Genomic DNA, 18,951 nt, shown 5'->3' with positions numbered 1-18,951 from the left:
TATAAAATGAGTGTATTGCTGTAAGGATAAGAGTTTTTCAGCAAAGCCCATGATTCAGCCTCTTGTTCGCATCTTGCTTCTGTGCTTGGGAGAAGAGAACATGAAACAAAGGAGATGCCCAATTCTAAAAGTGGCAGAGCTCACTTTGTTACTGTCCTTGAGCTTTGTATGAAACAGCCTCAACACTGCCTGCTCACCTCCAGCCAGCAAAACAGGTGCTTTTGAAGTTTATCTTAAAGAAATTACTGCTACTTTCTTTTATGGGTAGACTTGGGAGAGCTGTAACCCTCAACAGTAGAACAAACCAAACCCTGTGACAGAATACACTTTACCAGTCACCCTTTCAACAACTGTGAAGACAAATGTCATTTGCTACTGACTGTCATCTCTGATTGTTATTAGTGTACATTGAGGAGGGAGGAAACAAACCTTGCCTAGAATTGCTAATAATGGACAGACAAAACTGACTTACTTTATATAAAATGAGCCAGCTACATAAAGACAGATGATGATCTTTAGTCCAAAAAGTAATAGAACTCGTTTCACTGAATTTAAACCAGCTTTTTATTTGACATTTAAAAACCCAGTAAATGACATAATTCAGGTACTAGGCTGCTTTTCCTCCCCCAAAAACCACAACAAGGCTGAGCTCTTGCATACTCTGAACTAGTTTAGGTGTGATTAACAGGATGTACTTCACAGGCCTTAGCTTGGCACAGTCAATAGTTCCAGTACATTTGAAATTAACATATTTCCTATGAAACAAATGCAAATTGCTAAATTGGTCTACAGGGAAACATCCTACAAGGAAAGATGCTGCATCCTTTAACAGTTACAGACAGAGCAACACATCCTCCCTACAAAGCAGTGAGCCCATGGACTGTGCTGTACAAACAGATGCCATCTCACTGCCCTGCTGCTTCTAGGTTGAAATTGAATATAAACACCACAGCATCTCCCCAGCCAGCTTAGCTTTAATTCTTAACAATGGGACGATGAGTGACAGCCCCTTATGGTATTAGTTAGTCATGCCCATCAGATGGCTCCCCAGCACTACAGTGCTGATGATGGCCTTTCCTTGGGAGGATGTGGGAACACAAGACCTGATTAAAACCGAGCAGGGTGATGAGGACACAGCCCAGCTATCCTCAGGTGTGAGTTGGGGCAGGATTCTGGAAGCAAATGGGCTGAAAGCGTTCTGTGCAGTGTCCAACAATATGGCATGGAGAGATTCCAAAGCCAGCCAGGGTGCCACACCAGGACATCAGCCCAGCATCTGTTTGGTTGGACCCGCTGTAGGACAGAGCGTTTTCACCAAAACTACACCTAGTGTGCCCAGGCTGCGGGAGGTGTTATCTCTAAATGCACACAGTAAATGCTGCGTACTCACGATACAGCACAGACCGGCTCTTCCTCGGTGCATGCTGTCCTTTCATAAAATGATATTCTCCATTGGAGAGGGCTAACTTCCCCGCACATTATTACATGGCCCCAGGCACCTACAGGATTTCCACCAAGCCGTCCCCACAGAGAGCCAGTTCTTGCTTTAGATGTTGGCGTAGCCAGCCTGCTCCCCTCCCTCCTGCAGGCTGGCATACAGTCACTTACACAGCTTCCTCCAGGGCTGGCCTGAAAGAGGGGAGTGTCTCACACATGAGAATGGTACGAGCACAGGCCTGCTGAGCAGGACCACTTACCACATGTTCAGGGGAGCAATTCCTATTCCTCCTTTGGGTTACTCAGTTACTTCACCAAGTAGGCAGTAAGCGATGGTCCCAAAGCCTGTACCCTTCCCCACCCTGTGGGCTGAAGAGTGGAAGGAATGATTACCCAGGGGCCAGTCCCAGCAAAGTGGATCCCATCATTATATTTCCACGTGGAAGCTGGAGTTGGCCAGCTTTTGCTCCCGTGCTGGTGGTAGTTTCGATTTACACTGCAATGGTTTATGGCACTCTGCGTCAGTCAGGGAAGGGTAATGCTGCCTGTAGCATAGGTATGCAAATGTGAAACCAATCGCTGAGCCAACCAGCACATCTGTGGGGTGGAAACAAAAGGGTTATTCACCCCCAGCTCGCTGCACTGTCTCACTGAACCCCAAGGAGCTATGCTCTAACACCACAATGATATGCAACGCGGGGCCTGGCAAATCCACTGCTGTTCAGAGCTCTTACTGAGACCAGGCAAGGATCCCCAAAGACACTTTTCCATTCATAAGTCCCCATCCCATGGCACAGCTTCAGGTACTACACACTGTGAGGACCATGCCTGCCCTCCTCAAGCCTGCTCATGGTGCTCCAGTTAGAGCTGCCACTTAATCTTCAGCTCTAGTGCTGAGCAGAACACACATTTCACAGTGAGCTCTCTGCCTCCGCTACTTACAGCCCAAAGAGTATGAGAGATCACGACCCTGGAAATTACTTTTTCTTTCACCAACATTCCCTTGTCCCACTTAGAGCCCTGAACATCAGTGCCCCATGCTACCTATCCAGGGTCTTCTATGGTGCCCATCACTATGGTCACTGAGCATGCCCCAATTACTTAACCCTGTTCCCACAGATCACAACCCACAGCCCCTGCTCTCCTCTCCCCTGGGCCAGCATGCTCACCTTGCCAGTGGTGTTTGTAATCGCAGGTGCGGGACAGAGCGATGAGGAGAGCGCAGAGCAGTGGTGATAAGAAGGCACAGAGCCGCCAGGATTTTCCACGCCCACCAGGGGTGAAGCAGTGCAGCTTTCCTGCCAGGTAGAAGGCAGAGAAGGCAAGACCAGCAAATGCAACTGGGCAAAAGGGGGAAATTCACGTCACTTAAGAACCCGAGCCCAGCAGGCACACAAACCCCAGCTCAAGGGCCATCCATTGCCAGGAGTGATTTAAGAGTATAAAGGCCCCCTCTGAGCTTGTCCTGAAAGGACACTAGGCAGAAAGCAGGGACAGGGAGCCTGGGCTGGGGAGGTAGTACTGATACCTGGCACTCGGGAGCTCTGCAAATAGCAGTGAACTTCGTGCATCGCCATTTTACAGAGGGAAAAGTGAGGCCTGGCAAGAAGTCAATGAACATGCCCCAGGCCATGTGGCAAGGCAGTGGCAAAGTTGATCCCACCTCCCAGGCACCTGCTCACCCTTGTTTGGTTCTCCCATGATGCATTGCAAAGAGGAAAACAAACGCTTACAAGAGGAATGCCCACTCGGGAAGCTCTTGCGTCCCTCAGTCACCACGTCCAGGTCACCAGTGCACACCAGCTTGGTGTTTGCCCGTCCATCCGGAAAGCAGCGGTAGAAGAAATCTGGCCGTGGCCTAATGGGCAGAGAAGCAAAGCATGTGACCCTGCACCATGCAGAGGAGGAGACACTTAGCTGCTGGCATGGTTTGACTGGATGCTCCCCAGCTCAGGCTAAAGCACCAGAGGGCATCCTTGCCCACCTGCTCCAGAATCCCCCCAGCACAGCACAGCCCTCTAGGAACCTTCAAAACACCCAGCCTGTCCACACAGCACCCAAACCCACGGGTCCATTCCAGGAACCACACAGAGTTCTGAAAAGGGTCCTGGGGAAGGAAAGGGCTTCGGGTAGAGAATAGGGTATGGAGTCCTTCACCCCCAGGTGGCTGGCAGCTCTGGAAGTGAGAGCGCCTGACTACAACAGATAGTCATTGCCCTCCAACAGCTGCTCAGCAGCCTAGGTGGTGGTGGGGGGGGTCCCAATCCCAGGCCCTGACCAGTAGCCACACCTCAACTGGCAGAAGAGTGAATGTGCTACAGTGACTCAATTCCCCACAGAGCCTGGTAGAGACCCTCCAAGAATAGGCTAGTGCACTGGTGAGAGGATGCAGGGAAAGCTCACCTTGCCACTGCTGCTTTGTGGAGAGACACTGCCATTCCCCATCGGGCCTGTCCCCACACTAAATTCACTGAGGGTGGGTGGTTAAGAGAATGCCCCCTGTCTGTCCCCGCACTCCCCCCAAAAGGGTCTGGGAAAATATAGCCCGTCTCAGGCAGCGCACTGCTGACTGCCACATAAAAGACTGCCTGGGTCTGCGGGCGCAGGGGTTGGCAATGAATGGACTTTCTTACCTTCCCACGACTAGCTTCACAGCATTTGTGAAGACCCCATTCAGGGCAAGAGCAAGGCTGGCAGCTGGAAAAGAGCAAAGAGCCCATATCAGCACCAAATGCACGTTAAAATTTAACCAGCCCACACCCGCAGCAGCGGTTGGAGAAACTTTGCAGGTGGAGTCGGCCAAGCCCCTAATCAGTAGCCTCTATCAGAGGGATGCTTCAGCTGGTGCTGATGCTGCACTGGCCTGTGTCTCTGACTTGACTTGAGAGGTGGCACTTTCATCTTACATGACACCTGGCACACAGGCAGCAGGGAAGAACGTCCCTTGCCCAGCAACATTGAGCATTCCCTGCAGGTGTTTGCCTTAAGGTTGAAGGGAAGGGCTGGATTCTGAGTCAGACAAGAGGGGACCATGGTCTGAGAGCGGTTAAGCCCACAGAGTTTTTTAAGAACAATGTGTGAAATCCTGGCCCCATAGAAGCCAATGTTTTGCGACTGACTTCAGTGGAGCCAAGATGTTGCCAAGTAAGTGAAAGGCACACAGTGGGAGACAGTCCAGCGAATAGGCCCCAAGCAGGAGGAAGTTCCCAATTCCCATGTTGCACCCTGGCCAACATGCTGTGTCTAACCAGCAATGGATTCAAGAGACCCCTCCTCCCCCCAGGCCCACTCTCCATCACACGGAGGTTCCTGAACCGTAACAAGGACATGCTCCCACCCTAAGCTGTGACATTAGCCACAGTTCTAAAGAACCACTGCATGAGTACAATGATGCTCCCTGTATCCCATGTGCTGGGTGCTGATCTACCCATTGGGCATTACTGCTGCTACAAGGAAGAACTTGTTTACCCCAAGGATGCCCTCAGTTCAGCATAATGTTGTCGGTGTGAGTATCGGGGGGGGGGGGGGGGAGGGAAGCTCACCCAAAAAGGCCTCCTGCGTGTCTCTGCGGTCAACTTTCATGAGGAATTTTGCCAGAAGGATGAACGTCAGGGGACACAAAAACGAAATTAACTGCAACGACACAAGACAGCACAGTAACAACATTGCACGTTTGTTCCTGGAGCTCCCTCGGCTTCCCAACCAAAAATCAATGCATGAGCTGTTAAAGGAGGCTAAAAACCTTCACCCCTAAACCAAAGAGTACTCCCCCCTTCACTCTTTACAAACTGAAAGCTGATCCCAGCTATTAGCGTCGGAAGCTAATACTGAATAAGCGTAGGTACCAGTAGCATGGCTTCCTCTCTGTTGTCTGCCATCCAGCTCTCACTAATGCCCTAACCTGCAGGGGTCAAAGTCCATCAATAGGGAGCTCTCCAGATACAAGGACAACAAAGGTAAAGAACAGCAGCCAAAAATTCTCCCTGCTAAAAAGTCCATCTCCAGTCCGTGTAATATCCTTGCCCTGCTGCTGCTTCTGTTTAGGTGAGCTCTTAAGGGGGCTTATATTCATATACGTCTGTAAAATGCCAAACACCTCGTAGGAGCTGTATAAATAATCACACTGACATAGGGGCCTGCAGCCTCAGCTTGCTTTCATACATCACTTCTGCTGTGGTGCTCCCTCGCTGCTGCTCATTCGGACGTTGCTTCCTGAGAACAGTAAGGCCCTCGACATGTTTCACTTTCTAGGCACTTTGCAAATATTAACTAATTAATCCATCAGCTGTAGCATCCAAATTGTTTGCTAGGGAGAAAAACAAGAGCAGCTGTAATGAGACAGCAGTTGTTATTGCTGATATCTCAGGGACAAGGGACTCTTGGGGATTGTGTCACAACATCCAGTGATCCAGGGAATGCTCTTGTCATTTGCGGTCACTTTGGGAGTCTAACATGGCACTTGACCTAAAGTCAACTCACCAAATCCAAATGCCATGCAAGAGTTTTCTCCTTTAGCATTTCCTACATGCTGTACCTGCCTCTTCAACAAAAAGGAACTGTAGTTCTTTGCCTCCAAAGCCACAACCAATCCAAGAACTGTAGCATCTCGCCAGGAATGCCACTTCCCCAAATCAAGGGACACAGCCCATCAACGAAACACTGTCTACCTGAAAGCTGGTGAGTTTACTTTGAACACATTTTTTTAATCTCACTTTTTTAAATCACCCCTGCACTGGGGTCCAGTTTTTGCAGTTTTATAATCACATTTTCCTACTTTAAATGTTTTTTCTCCTCCGTTGCTATGTGAAACCCCACACAAACAGCAGGGGAAGCTGTGTCTGGGCAGCACTGTACCTGCAGTAAGCTTCACTATACAAACTGATAGAGAATTAAAATTCTCTCTTCCAGTTATAATGATCTTAAGTGCTACGTTAAGGCTTTGTGGCCTGCATCATGCAGGGGGTCAGACCAGATGATCATAATGGTCCCTTCTGACCTTAAAGTCTATGAGTCTACCTGCAGATGTAGTAGGTAAACAGTTTTCAGAGAGGAGCCTGTTTTTTTCTGAGGGTGTCCCTATAATCCTCTATGTCACACTTCCATTCTTCTTGAGCTTCATTCAGGTTCTGAGTCATCACAGCACTTAAGCATGTGCTGAACTCTGATCACAAGCTAACGTGCTTTGCTGGATCAGCACCCAGTAACCACTCATCCAATCGATCATCACTTCTCCCTCTCTTCCCATCTCATCTTTCCCCTGCCTCCTCTTTCTCTAGGGAGCTACATTCCCTCTTCTTTGGCTTGCTTGTACAGTTATACTCCTACCTCCAATAAAAACTTCTAACTCACCAAAAGGTGAGGTTTTGTTAAAAACAATTTCTAATAAAACTTAGACCAACAGAAACAATTTCACATTTAATACAATAAAATTCCACTGAAAACAGTTGATTTGAAACAATATTCCCTGGCAGCGTGTGAAATGCAAAGCTCTGCAGCACTGAGAACCTGACAGTAAAAGTGACTCGAACAAACATGAAACTGATTTTCAGTGTCCAAGCTCAAATGCAAAAAATGATCTCAGAGCATCGGTAAGGATAGGTAAGTCAGATTTTAAAAATTCTTTCATTTCTAATCATCTAAAATATCATTAGTATCGTAAATTAAGAAGAGTGTTTGTTTCCATGATTTTTTAGCTGATAGCTAGTATTTCAAGAAAAAAAACTAAAAAGAGTGTAGTGACCTGGGCGAATACTTACAAACATGAGCTTGGTGGGTACATGGTCCACTTCTATGTATGGGTTTTTATAAAGCCACATCTCTTCAGGCTGTATGACACGTTCAAATGGAGGCAGAAGTTCCATGATCCTAGAGAAAAAACAAGAGAGTTTGGAAAGATGCATGCTAGTGCTGGGATTTGGGTAGTTCTAAGGAGATGGTCAGTTGAGTGACTCCTACTTACTCTCTCACACAATACAAGAACAAGGAGACACTAATGAAATTAGAAGGCAACAAAGGCTGAAACTGATGAAACACTTTGCACGCACCTATTGCCACAAGGCATTGTTAGAAACACTCAAATCACCCTGCCAGCACAGTGATTCTGTTTTATTACCAGAGGATCCAAGAGGTTGGTCGAATTCAAAAAGGCACTAGCTAATTTACATGACTAATATGAATTCCTCTCTCATATATACTAGCTATGATTAAAATATATATGAGATAAAACAATATGCTTCAGGGCACAAGCCAACCACTGACTGCTTGGGGCTAGGAGAAAACTTTCCCAATTAGCAGGTTATTGTGTGATTGTCCATGACGCATCTGTTACAGGATACAGTCAGAGGCTGGGTACTGAAATAGATGGGTCATTGGTATTCTCAGATATGTCCAATCCTATCTTCCTAATGAGTAGTCAGGTTGCATCTTGGGCTTGTCTACATGAGAAAGCTACACTGGTTCAAGGGATAAATTTAAACCAATATAGTTAAACCAATGCAAAAAGCTGTGTGGACACTGATTCTGGTTTAAGAGTGGCTTATCTCACAGGAATTGCCAGACTGGATCAGACCCAAGGGTGAGGTCCCTCTAGTCCTGTACCATATCTTAACAGTGGCCATCACCAGATGCCTCAGAGGAAGGTCCAAGAACTCTGCAGTAGGTAAATGTGGGATACTCCCCTGTCAGCCTTAGGGCTCCTTCTGATCTCTTGTAGTTAGAGATTGGCTTAAACCCTGAAGCACGAGGTTTAATATCCTGTTTAGCATTAATTATTACTCTGGATATTCTTTTTATCCATATAACTATCCAGTCCTTTTTTGACTCTTGCAAAGTTTTTGGTCTCAGTGACATCCCATGGCAATGAGTCCCACAGCTCAATTGACATTTCAGTCAGTTTATCAGGTATAGACGTGAGGCACACCAGTCTGTAATTCCCAGGATCCAGAGCCATTCTTAAATATAGCCACATTTGTTACCTTCCAATCTCTACTTTAGTCAACAGGTTTAAACTAAAGTGTCATGCACCAGTTTAACAGTATCAATTTAAGAACCACTTTGAGTTAAAGGGGCAACTTTCCTACACAGTCAAGGCCTCTATCTCCATGAAGGGAACCTCCTCTGTTTTGAAAGTGATCTGAAAGAGGAAATATCACAGCCAAGTCAGCCACATACCTCTGTGCTGAATCCCTCCAGGCTGGCTACACTAGGGGAGGAAACGGGGCATTCCACACCAGTACAGGTTTAACCTAACCTCTAAAAAATAAAACCAGGTTCTCTGAAGCTGCCATCCAGTTCCTTGGTTCTGGGGTGTCACAGATACCACTAGGGCTGTCTGACTCCAGAGTTTCCCATCATGAAGTCATAGTGCAGCCCAGACCACCGGTAACAATAGTTACCACTTGGCAGCCGGTAGCCAAGTGCAATGAGTGGGTTGGCTCTCAGTCCAGTGTCCAGCTGGCACAGAAGGATCACATCAACAGAACCAGGGGGGTGGGAGTGGGCTGTTCTGGGAGACCCCCATGTGTGCTAAGTTGGGGGGTTCCCCCACCCTGTCCCTAACGGGGGGTGTTTCCCAGGGGGATCCCCATGTGCGCTATATGGGAGGGGGGGCTGCCCCAGGGTCCCCATGTGCGCTAAAGGTGGGGGGTTCCCCCGCCTTGTCCCTAACGGGGGGGGGTGTTTCCCAGGGGATCCCCAGTTGCGCTATATGGGGGTGGGGGCCGCCCCGGCGATCCCCGCCTGCTCTGGGGGGTTCCCCAGCCGTATCCCAGACCGGGTGCGGGTGCTTCCCAAGGGGAACCCCCGCCTGCGCGACGTGTCCCCCCGGCCAGACCCCACTCACAGGAAGGCCCCTACGAGCAGGCCCCGCACGCCCACTTCGGCCACCAGCCGTGGACCCTCCATGGCCCGGGAGAGGAGCACGGCGCGGCCGCACCCTGCAGCGAGACGCGCCGGGGCTGGCGGCTCCTCCCCGCCCGGGCCCGGCCACGTGGCTGCAGCCGGAGCCACCCGAGCCCGCCCTCTGCCGTGAGCCGCCCGCTGCTGCGGCCCCGCTACGGGAAAACCCGGACACCCGCCCCCCCCCGGCCCCGGCCAAACGTTACACAAACCCCATCACCGAGCAACCCAACCACTACGGACACCTAGCTAACCCGCAACCCCTCCCCCCGGGAAAAACACACACAACACAACACAGGCACTGGTGCAATGCAGGTAACTCCCACGCGTTTCCAGGGGGTAGTAAAGAGATTGGACCTGAACTGTCAAAACAGCTTGGCCATTCTGCCCCGAGGAGCTTTCCCTAACAGCTACGCACTAGCTACTTAGAATGTCTTTCAAAATAAAATCACAGGAGGGAGAATTCATGTTTTACTTTTTAAACATGTGGGAGTAGAAGGAATTCCCCAAATAATCCCTTTTACAAATGAAGCAAGATTTAAAGATACACCCAAGAGGAATTGGCAGAGGTCATAGAGCAAGCAGTAAACCAAGGGTTTAAAAACAAAAGATTTAATAAGGAAGCATATTCTGAACGTCAGCCTCGGGGCTGTGTTACCTTTTTGTGCTGAAATCTCTGAGATTAAGCTGCCTCCTCTAAGGTGTCTGTAAAATGTTCAGTACACTTTGGGTGCTATATAAATAAGACCAACAGGAAACATTTAAGCCACTTGCCAGAGTATCCATAGATCAGTTAAAGATTACCAAACAAAAACCCCTTCCTACTGAACCAGTCCTTCTTTTAGACATACAGAAAAAGCACCTGCTACAAATAATGAGCAACACTAGAATTCACAGTGGTACTGCATTAGTCTCTTCGGTCCGCCGCTACTTCTACAATCCCCTTTGAAGCACAGTTACTAGTATAAATGTCAACTGACAATATTTTATAAAGGACAATCAATATGTAAGATCACAACCCAGTTGCGCATAAATTTAGAAAAGCACAAACATTAAATTACACTAAAGATCTAAGAAATAGATGCTAGATTAATGCTCCAGTTCAACTAGGATGACAGCACCAGAGAACGAGTATGAAAGAATCAGGCCTGACTTATTTTTCAAAGCAACTGACTCTGTTGACTCTAGAGGCTTTGAAATATAAATGTAAAAGCTCTTTCTTCCGGTTGTACAAAGTTCCTTTTGATGTGCTTTGTAAAACTGAGCTGCAGAATGCTTCCCATCGATTCCAGGCCTTCCCTCTGTGATCATCCATGTTAAAGAGGCTCTATTATAAATATATAGCGGCTCTCTCTACAGAGATTTTCAAATAGACCACATTTGTAACTTTTTTATTCAGTTGAATTCACACATGAGCGTCAATAAATATTTTACATTATATCTGTTTATTGGTCACTTTGCTTGCTGTGTGTTTTTGTTGCAGCTAGATAGTTCAGAGGTTCTCTGTCCATAGATTGAAAGTTACAATATGAAAAAATTCACATTCTTAATTGGAACATTCAGAACAATTTATTGAAGTCAACCTCAAGCAAAATTTTAAATCAGTGGAATGTCATTAAAAACCTTTCCAAATTAATCCTCACAGAAGCAAAAACACATCTGAATTCCAAAGTATTTGTAAAATAAAAAAGGCAACATCTCAGTAAATATAATGTACAAAAATTATATGATCCTACCATCACAACATTCAGTAAGAAGCTAAAATATTACAGGCCATTCTAAATACACTATAACTAGTTGACAATAAGCTATCTATATACAGGTTAACCAAGCTTTACAGGTTTCACACTATGCAAGAGAACATAGGCCAAACAACAACCCCCCTCCCCAATATTGTATATCTCAAAGTCTATGCGGCAACATCAAGTCATAATACAGTAATGCCCCAGTGGAACATCCCCAGGGAAAATTAACACTACTTCGTTAGTGTCAAGAGCTTCTAGCCAAGTTCTAGAAACTCTTAAGATATTGACTTTAGTGAATATTGATGCTTTGCTATTAAAGACTCAAGTGATTTAGTTAAAATAACATTTCACAGAATCTACAAAGTTTGTTACAGATAAACAAAGTCTACAGAAATAACGACTCTACAAAGGTCATTGTTACAGATAAAGATTACATGGAAATGAAAACAGAATCTGTAGGTATCTGTGTTTGTTGTGCAATATCACTTGTGTAGGTACAAATGGGTTAAATTTTAATAGCAACCCCAAATATGCACATACCCTTATACAAAAAGGACAATTATTACTAGCCAGTTGTAATAGTTATTGTATCGTCTTGGTTTTCAGTGGCAATGATTAGTTTGCTTATAAATTAAAAAATATGACACTAGAAATGAGATACGGATCAATATTAATTAATAGGAAGCAAATGTATTTCCTCCAGTCTGTTTGTAAATCAAAAGTGAACAAGAATTCCTTAAAAACGTCCAGTGCTAGGCTATGGGACAAATGTTTGGGAGAGGATCAAACATATAGCCATAGTTGCTTTTCAAGCTAGAAGCGACACCATTAAAAATGGTATCTCTCACTCTTGTGCACAAATGCAATCAGTACCACATGACAAACAGTGAATGCATGGCTTTGGCAAATTCATATCTATTGTCCCTTTTTGTTTTTATATTGTCCTATACGAAGTACAGACAGTTTCAGTTTTATAATCCTCCCACCCTCACTAGGGTAAAAGTACCTGAGTTTGCCACTCAGGAGTAGAATAGAATAAGAAACAAGCATTTTTTTCTTTTTCTGAATGACATCTTGAATACATCCAGAATTTCAGGAGTGTATCATAAGTGCAAATGTCTTTTACTATACAAAAATAAGTGGTGTGGGGTGAGGGAGTTGATACAATATTATGAAGTAAAGGACATCAAAAAGTTGCTGGTGTCTCATGCAATACACTTCTCATTAAGAGCATACATAAGTCTGAGACATCTGCTTTGAAAAAAATCTCTCCATTTTGCCTTGAATACACTGTACACTGGGAGTGGAAAGTAATTTTTAATTCAAGTTAAGGGGGGAGGTAAAGAGACTTTTGATGTCGCATATAAAAATGTTATCTATGTATAAATAAAATAGCTGTAAAAATAATGAACTGCAGAGCTTCAAGTACATTAAACCCTGAATTCAATGAGGCAGAGGTTTCAATGTTAAAGTGACTACTTCGTACCAGCGGCAGACATTCTCATTCCCCTACCCCACCTCCCTAACCCAACCCAGATAACTTTTTTTTCTAAAGTTCAGTATATACATATTTTACGTCTAGACGTTCACTTTCTATTATGTCTAGTAAGTGTGTCTGTCTGATTCCACCTGGAAACTAAGATATAACAAGTTTTTAGTGGAAAGGCCAAACAAAACATTCTAACCCTCTCACTCCATGTTAGACTCTCTAAGCCTCTGGTGGTAAATGTAGTGAAGATAAATTCATCCAGAAAAAGTTGCCCTTACAATTAGTTGTCCTGAGCTGCCAACGCCTTCCACTCTTACGTCCTACTGACATGACGACAAGCCAATTTTACAGACTATCGGAAAACTGCAGTAATTAATCCTTACATCATTAAGGCATGGTCCACAGAACCTCTGATCTGAAGTAAGATGCATACTCTATAATAAAAGGGGTCCAGTAAAGTAAACCAGAAACATCTGTGCAGGGCAGCTCAGGTATTGCATTACTGTGTAGCCAGCATAATAATATCATCTAGAGTCAGGTGTTTGCTGAAAGTTTGACCCTATTTTAAAACTAAACAGACAAAAAATCCAAATGAGGGGCAAAAACAATGTGATTAGCACCTCCTTCACTTAAGAAAGGGCTGCCAGATTATTATATACAGTCAATTAGAGCACTTTATTTTCCAGCCAGGAAGTACCAACCAACCACAGCATTCTCTTCTTTGCAGCAAATTGTAGGACTCTGGACTAAAACTTCCAAACAAACAAAAAACGCCTCTCTCGCATTCTTCCTACAGCTCAATTCAGAGACACTGAAAGTTGAATTCAACAGCCCAAAATACACAGAAATACTGATAAATCAAAATGTTAATATTTACAGTAACAAATTTATAGCAACAAATTTCTGCTTTACTACAAAAGTTATGTTATTCCTCCATTCACTTTAAATAATGTTACAAAAACATGGTTAAAATTTGTTTTCAGCATATTCTGTGTTCTGCATACAAAACCATCACCTAAATAAAGATAATCCCCAGTTGTCACCAATTTATTTCAACCCAATGGTCTCTTATTTCACTAAAAAGCTTCCTGATGCTTTGGAAATTCTCCCTCTGTCGCAGTTAGAAAACCAATTCAAGTTTTATATTCATAATTATACATATTTAAAAGCTATCCTTGTCTTCACACCATTAATGTCTCAGCCCAGCTGTTGGCTGCTTTCAGTTACAGTTTTCTTATGTAAAGGATTAGATAAGAGAGGACAATCAGCAAGAACTTTGAAACAGAAGATATAAAGTGACATGGCAGAGGAGTGACAACTGACTCCATGACCCTTCCAGCATTATATGATTAGCTAAACTTTCAGAGTACCTTCATATACTTAGTTACGCCCAACATGCTGATATGTCATAGAATATATTTTGATAATTTCACATGGCAATTAATATTTTTAAACCGCTGTCAGCTCATTGACATCTCAAATGCTTAAGGCATTTTGACATAGCCATTCCTCCCCAGTCAATGACAACACAGTGTTGACATACTATAGAAGAAAGCACCTGGGAACACTTTATCATACAATATTTTAAAAGTTCAGCACTTTCTGGCTTACCATATCCTAAAATCATCTGAACAACAGAAAACCTAACATTTTATTATGCAATGTAAACGGATCAGGTCTTATGGACACTACCAAGGAAAGAGTTGTGTTTGGAATTTTAGAAAAGGGTGAAAACCTTCTCCATTAAGAGCTTCTTTTTTATTTATCACAAAAAAGCTAAGAAAAATAAAAGCCTATTTTGTTTAAATATTTTTTTTTTTTTAAATACCAAAATATAGCACTGCTTACAAGCAAGATTAGTGTTTTAGACATTCACTTCCGTTTTGGCCATAACAGGACAAGTGATCTGAATTTTCCATCAGCACTCTGAACTATAAACTGACCCAAAGATCACATGAGAGATCTATACTATGTAATAAAACAAAAAAACCCAAACAAACTGAGTTTTCTGGAAAGGGATCTGTAAATTGTTCCAAGAGGAATAGCTGCCAGGTCAGTGAAGTGGCATTTCAGGTGCTTCAACGGCTGTAGTGTATTTTGTTAATTTTGCAATTGCACAAAAAAAGAAAAAAAAGTACAAATCTCTCACACACACACACACACACACACACACACACACTCACTCCCCAGATTAGAAATAATTTGAAAATGCAAAAGGAAACCTGGTACAAAGGCGAGCCATATTCCAAAGCCCCATGGTATTATTTTCCACTCCTTTATTAGTCACTTTCTGGAACTGAGATGCCACCTTGTACCTGCAGGTCTATGCAGACATTTTCCCAGAGACAATGTTGAATGTTCTTCAGAATGAATAAAGAATTATCTCTCTGCCATCTGCCAGCCATGCCTTGTATTAATTCCTTCCAGGTGGGGGTGCTCCAGAACACCCAGTGGCAGAAAGTTAGTGTAAAGGTAGCTAGCAATATCAGTACACCAGCCATTGCCTACAAATTAAAGGATTATTGTTGACTATGCTAACTATACTGGGATATACACAGTATTTTGTAAGATTGAGTGCCTTAGTATAGGCCCAATATACACCCTGTTAATTCAGGAAGTGCTTTTAAGAACTGATTTTTCACTATTGGATAAAAACCAAAGAAGATAAATTCAATTGGCAGATTTATCCCCACGCCCGCAAATCTAAACACCCCTGCTCCCCAAAACTCTTTTAAAAACACATAATACACACATGGGGCTGATCCCCTATTCCTTTAACACTCAAGAACTCCCTCTGAAACCTATGGGAGTTTGTGAGGAAGGTAACAAAGGATCAGGCTCTAAGAGAATCACCATGAAACAAGCACAGACTAAATATCTGATAAATACATCGAAAAGGGCTTAATCCTGCACCCACTGAAGTCAATGACAAAGCTTGCAATGACTCCGACAAAAGCAGGATCAGGGCTTTCGCTACGATGAATGTAGTGCAATGTTCAGATGACTAGGCTGCCCATGAATCCTCTCCACCCAAAACTGCCCTCCAAATGAAGGGAGGCAGAAAAATGACCACTGCACAATTAAGCTCTTTCTATGCTTGCTTTGTCAGCTAACACCGCTCATTTAACAATGAGGGACTGTAATTGCTTCCCTCCCCCTTTTTGTTAAAATATCTAGTGAAATAAAAAGCACTTCAAGAAAAAATACAAAACTGGATATACTCCTAATTTCCTATGTGAAAATCTTTACAACATTATTCATAATAAGTTAAGCATGATGAGATGAAATCCATCTTCTCAAAAGACCTTTAAAGATGACCAGCTGGAATGAAGGCATTTCACTGTCCACTGCTCTGAAACCCACATCACTCCTCATGGTGTTATGTGAAAGCTGTTTGTAGATTGGGGAGGGTTGGTCCTCTCCCTTTTTTAATAACTAGACATACACGTTATACCGGATTGGTTTTGCTACTCAATTATTTTTTTAGACACGCTGACTGATCAGGACCAGAATCCTCAACATCCTTTAAAATTAAATAAATAAATATGCTATGTTTTCCTTTCTACACTCAAAGAACATATTTTAACACAATATTCTTTTCAACGTCAACAGGTTTGCTTTTTTTGACCTTTTTTCCTTAAGAAAGCCAAGACATTTCTGTTTTCCAACAGTAAGAGCTGCTGAAGCACATTCAAGGGTAAGGTAAGAAAAGGACAAGAACAGAAAAAAAAAAAAAAAAAAAACCCCAAAAAATGGACACGACTGACTGCTTCCGCCTGCCAAGATTAGATGGTCCCTTTCCCAGTTCCAGCAAGGCGGCGCTGAAGATGAAGACTGAATGTGCCATAGCGGTCTCTTCAAGTTCATCATCTATTTGCCATTTGTTGTTTGAATAAATTTATTCCTTTGCTTCTTCTCCAGGGTTCTGGGGTTGCAATTTGCATTTGATCTTGCTCCAATACTCTGGTGCCACAGGAGATTTGGGGTTATGTTCGGAGCAGCAGAAACGGCCATCCAATGCTGATGCCACTAGGGCTCCCTTCTCATGATCTTTACAGAATGAACGAGGGCAAAACTCGCAGAATGAAACTGCAGGATTGCTACAGATGTCACACTGGTGCCATGGACATTCCCACTTTCCTGAAGATGAAAGAAGGGAGGGAGAGAAAAGAAAGACAGGAAGTTGAAGTTAGTCTTTATCTGGGATAGATATTGGAATTGGTCTTTGTCATTCCATGTAGCACAGAGTCATTCAACTCTATGCAAAAAAGGAACTTCTCAAAAGCCAGTTTTTATTAAAGTTCCTGCGTCTGTCTTTCACAAGGATTGGATTGGAAGCCGTTATCATTGACAAATTTACATTTTTGAGCCTCGGGTTGACTGTAAGCAAAACATTACTGCACTGTAGAGCCAAATATAACCAGATCCACCTGCCTTGGCATCAGAACACCCTGTGTACTTGCAAGATAGAGCATTGGCTTCTATGCACGTCTGACTTGTGAAATTCACTGTTTTCTGGATCTGAACATAGTAATAATTTGGATACACTGACTGAAATGGGTATCCTAAATCAATCTTTATAACAGATTGACACTGCATTATATTATTAAAAACACCGAATGGCTGAGTTCTGAGTCATAAATGAGAAGGAGGCTCAGACAAGAATGGGCTAGGGCAATGCCATATTTAAGTACACCTCTACCTTGATATAACGCTGTCCTCAGGAGCCAAAAAATCTTACCATGTTATAGGTGAAACCGCGTTATATTGAACTTGCTTTGATCCGCCGGAGCGCGCAGCCCCGCTCTCCCCCCGCCCCCCCCCCTGCTGCTTTACCGCGTTATATCCAAATTCATGTTATATCGGGTCGGTTATATCGAGGTAGAGGTGTACAAGCAAACAGAGACCACCACAAAAACATGCAGGCAGGCATTAGCATAACCACATGCCCAACTATCAGGTTGTAAAATTAGCCTGAGCATGTCAAAAAGGAAAGTTAACAGCTTCTCCTTTCCCTCACGCTGAAATCATGCTATATTCCTTTAAACTGCATTGCTGTAGAGAAAACAGGAAGCACTCTCCTTCTTCGGGACATAACGCACTGCATCCACAGCATGCCCAGACTCTTAACCCAGAGAGTAAGAACAGCACCAAGACAGGACTCCAGATCTCTAGCATGGCTGTCTGCCTCCACCAGGCCAGGTAAAAAACAAATTTTACTTCTTGAAGTCGTTCACCAGCATTTTCTTGCTGATCAAATGTAATAATTTATGTCGCTAGTAAAGAAAATTTGGAGGGAAGCTTTCTGTACTTCCATATATTGCTGTCCTGAAAAGGCACATCTCAGATTGAACTCCATTCATAGCACAAAATCGTCCACTTAATTCAGTCATGGACTAATGTGAGCCTCCAGTTAATTTGATCAAGGCCTCTAGAAATAGATAGTTTAAAAACCAGGATAAAGTGTTTTTGTTTTGTTTTTAAATACAATTTGCTATTGTTGGTTATCACTGGATAATTTGAGCCTAGGCTACAAAGAGCTGCCTTTTTAATTAATAAGGAAAAAGACAAAAAATAAGAGACCCAAAGAAAACCCACATGATTAGAAGATAAGAGATTTAGAGACACTATTAAAATTTAAGCACTACCATGTGCTGTGCATAGCTGTTGTCATAAGCATTACCATGTGATATGAACTTGGGAGCCATATGAGACCAAGACTGACTAATTATTTCAATCAAAATAAAATAAGCAAATGTGATCCAAACAGGAGAAAGGCTCTACAATTAAATGATAGCTTTATAACTGTTTGCTGGTGATCTATGTCTCCACACAGATCTTTCTTTAGAAATATTGCTACCCAAAGAGATTTCTCAATACAGAAGAGCATTGCAAAAGCAAACCTGTCACATTTACAGTAGGGGGACATCACAGTTCGGATTAAGCTACAACTTTATATGCAGCATGATATCCACGAAGCAAGCAAAGAATCTGGTGGCCATGGGAAAGCACTTACCAAATGGTGGTTGAGTCAGGTTAAGGCATAGGAGGTGGTATGCTTTGGGGCAGTCCTTTTTGTCACACATGACTAGTTCTCCTCCATCTCCACACTGGAAACAGTTGTCCTCATGCATCTGCTTCTGCTCTGTTTTTATTTTCCGTTTCTTCTGCTTTAGCTTGGCATTCTTTGCCTTCTCTTCATTCGCTGTTGCAAATGCCGTCTGGCCATTAAAAGTCACAGCAGTAACAATTTTAGTCAATAACAGTCACTTTAAAAAGCCACATGGCACCCCAAAAGTCAACTGTGGGTTATTATTTCTACAAATCATGCTCAACGAAGTCTATTCTACCCAGTGACTCCCATCTCCATTTCCCCTGCCACAC

At 43.6% G+C, this 18,951-nt stretch overlaps 2 protein-coding genes across 5 annotated transcripts in view; both read right to left on the bottom strand.

Annotated features, from left to right (window-relative positions):
* Positions 1–546: 546 nt before the first annotated feature.
* PLPP5 (phospholipid phosphatase 5) lies at positions 547–9,400 on the bottom strand. The gene is made up of 7 exons (XM_054017884.1): positions 9,278–9,400; positions 7,194–7,302; positions 4,980–5,070; positions 4,071–4,134; positions 3,171–3,295; positions 2,607–2,777; positions 547–2,034 (listed from the first exon to the last, which is right to left on the bottom strand). Exons 1-7 carry the CDS (start codon positions 9,337–9,339, stop codon positions 1,865–1,867), a joined length of 792 nt encoding a protein of 263 aa, XP_053873859.1. The 5' UTR covers positions 9,340–9,400; the 3' UTR covers positions 547–1,864.
* Positions 9,401–10,757: 1,357 nt separating this feature from the next.
* NSD3 (nuclear receptor binding SET domain protein 3) overlaps positions 10,758–18,951 on the bottom strand; it is a 67,583-nt gene continuing 59,389 nt past the window's right edge. For all 4 annotated transcript variants that reach the window (XM_054017478.1, XM_054017481.1, XM_054017480.1 and 1 more), the window contains 2 exons: positions 18,584–18,788; positions 10,758–16,707 (listed from right to left, as the gene is read on the bottom strand). In XM_054017478.1, the coding sequence (XP_053873453.1) occupies positions 16,466–16,707; positions 18,584–18,788 (447 nt within the window). In that variant the 3' untranslated portion in view covers positions 10,758–16,465. The remainder of the gene's footprint in view (positions 16,708–18,583; positions 18,789–18,951) is intronic.

This window comes from Malaclemys terrapin, chromosome 2 (assembly GCF_027887155.1).
Source record: "Malaclemys terrapin pileata isolate rMalTer1 chromosome 2, rMalTer1.hap1, whole genome shotgun sequence".
In the NCBI taxonomy this organism is placed as follows: domain Eukaryota; kingdom Metazoa; phylum Chordata; order Testudines; family Emydidae; genus Malaclemys; species Malaclemys terrapin.
This window is presented reverse-complemented; position numbering and strand designations above follow the sequence as displayed.

Coding starts and splice junctions, on each gene's coding strand:
- PLPP5 (XM_054017884.1), bottom strand. CDS start 9,339: ATGGAGGGTCCACGGCTGGTGGCCGAAGTGGGCGTGCGGGGCCTGCTC. Junction 4,135..4,979: donor CACGCAGGAGGCCTTTTTGG/GTGAGCTTCCCT, acceptor GCTCTTTTCCAG/CTGCCAGCCTTGCTCTTGCC. Junction 2,035..2,606: donor TTACAAACACCACTGGCAAG/GTGAGCATGCTG, acceptor TCCACCCCACAG/ATGTGCTGGTTGGCTCAGCG.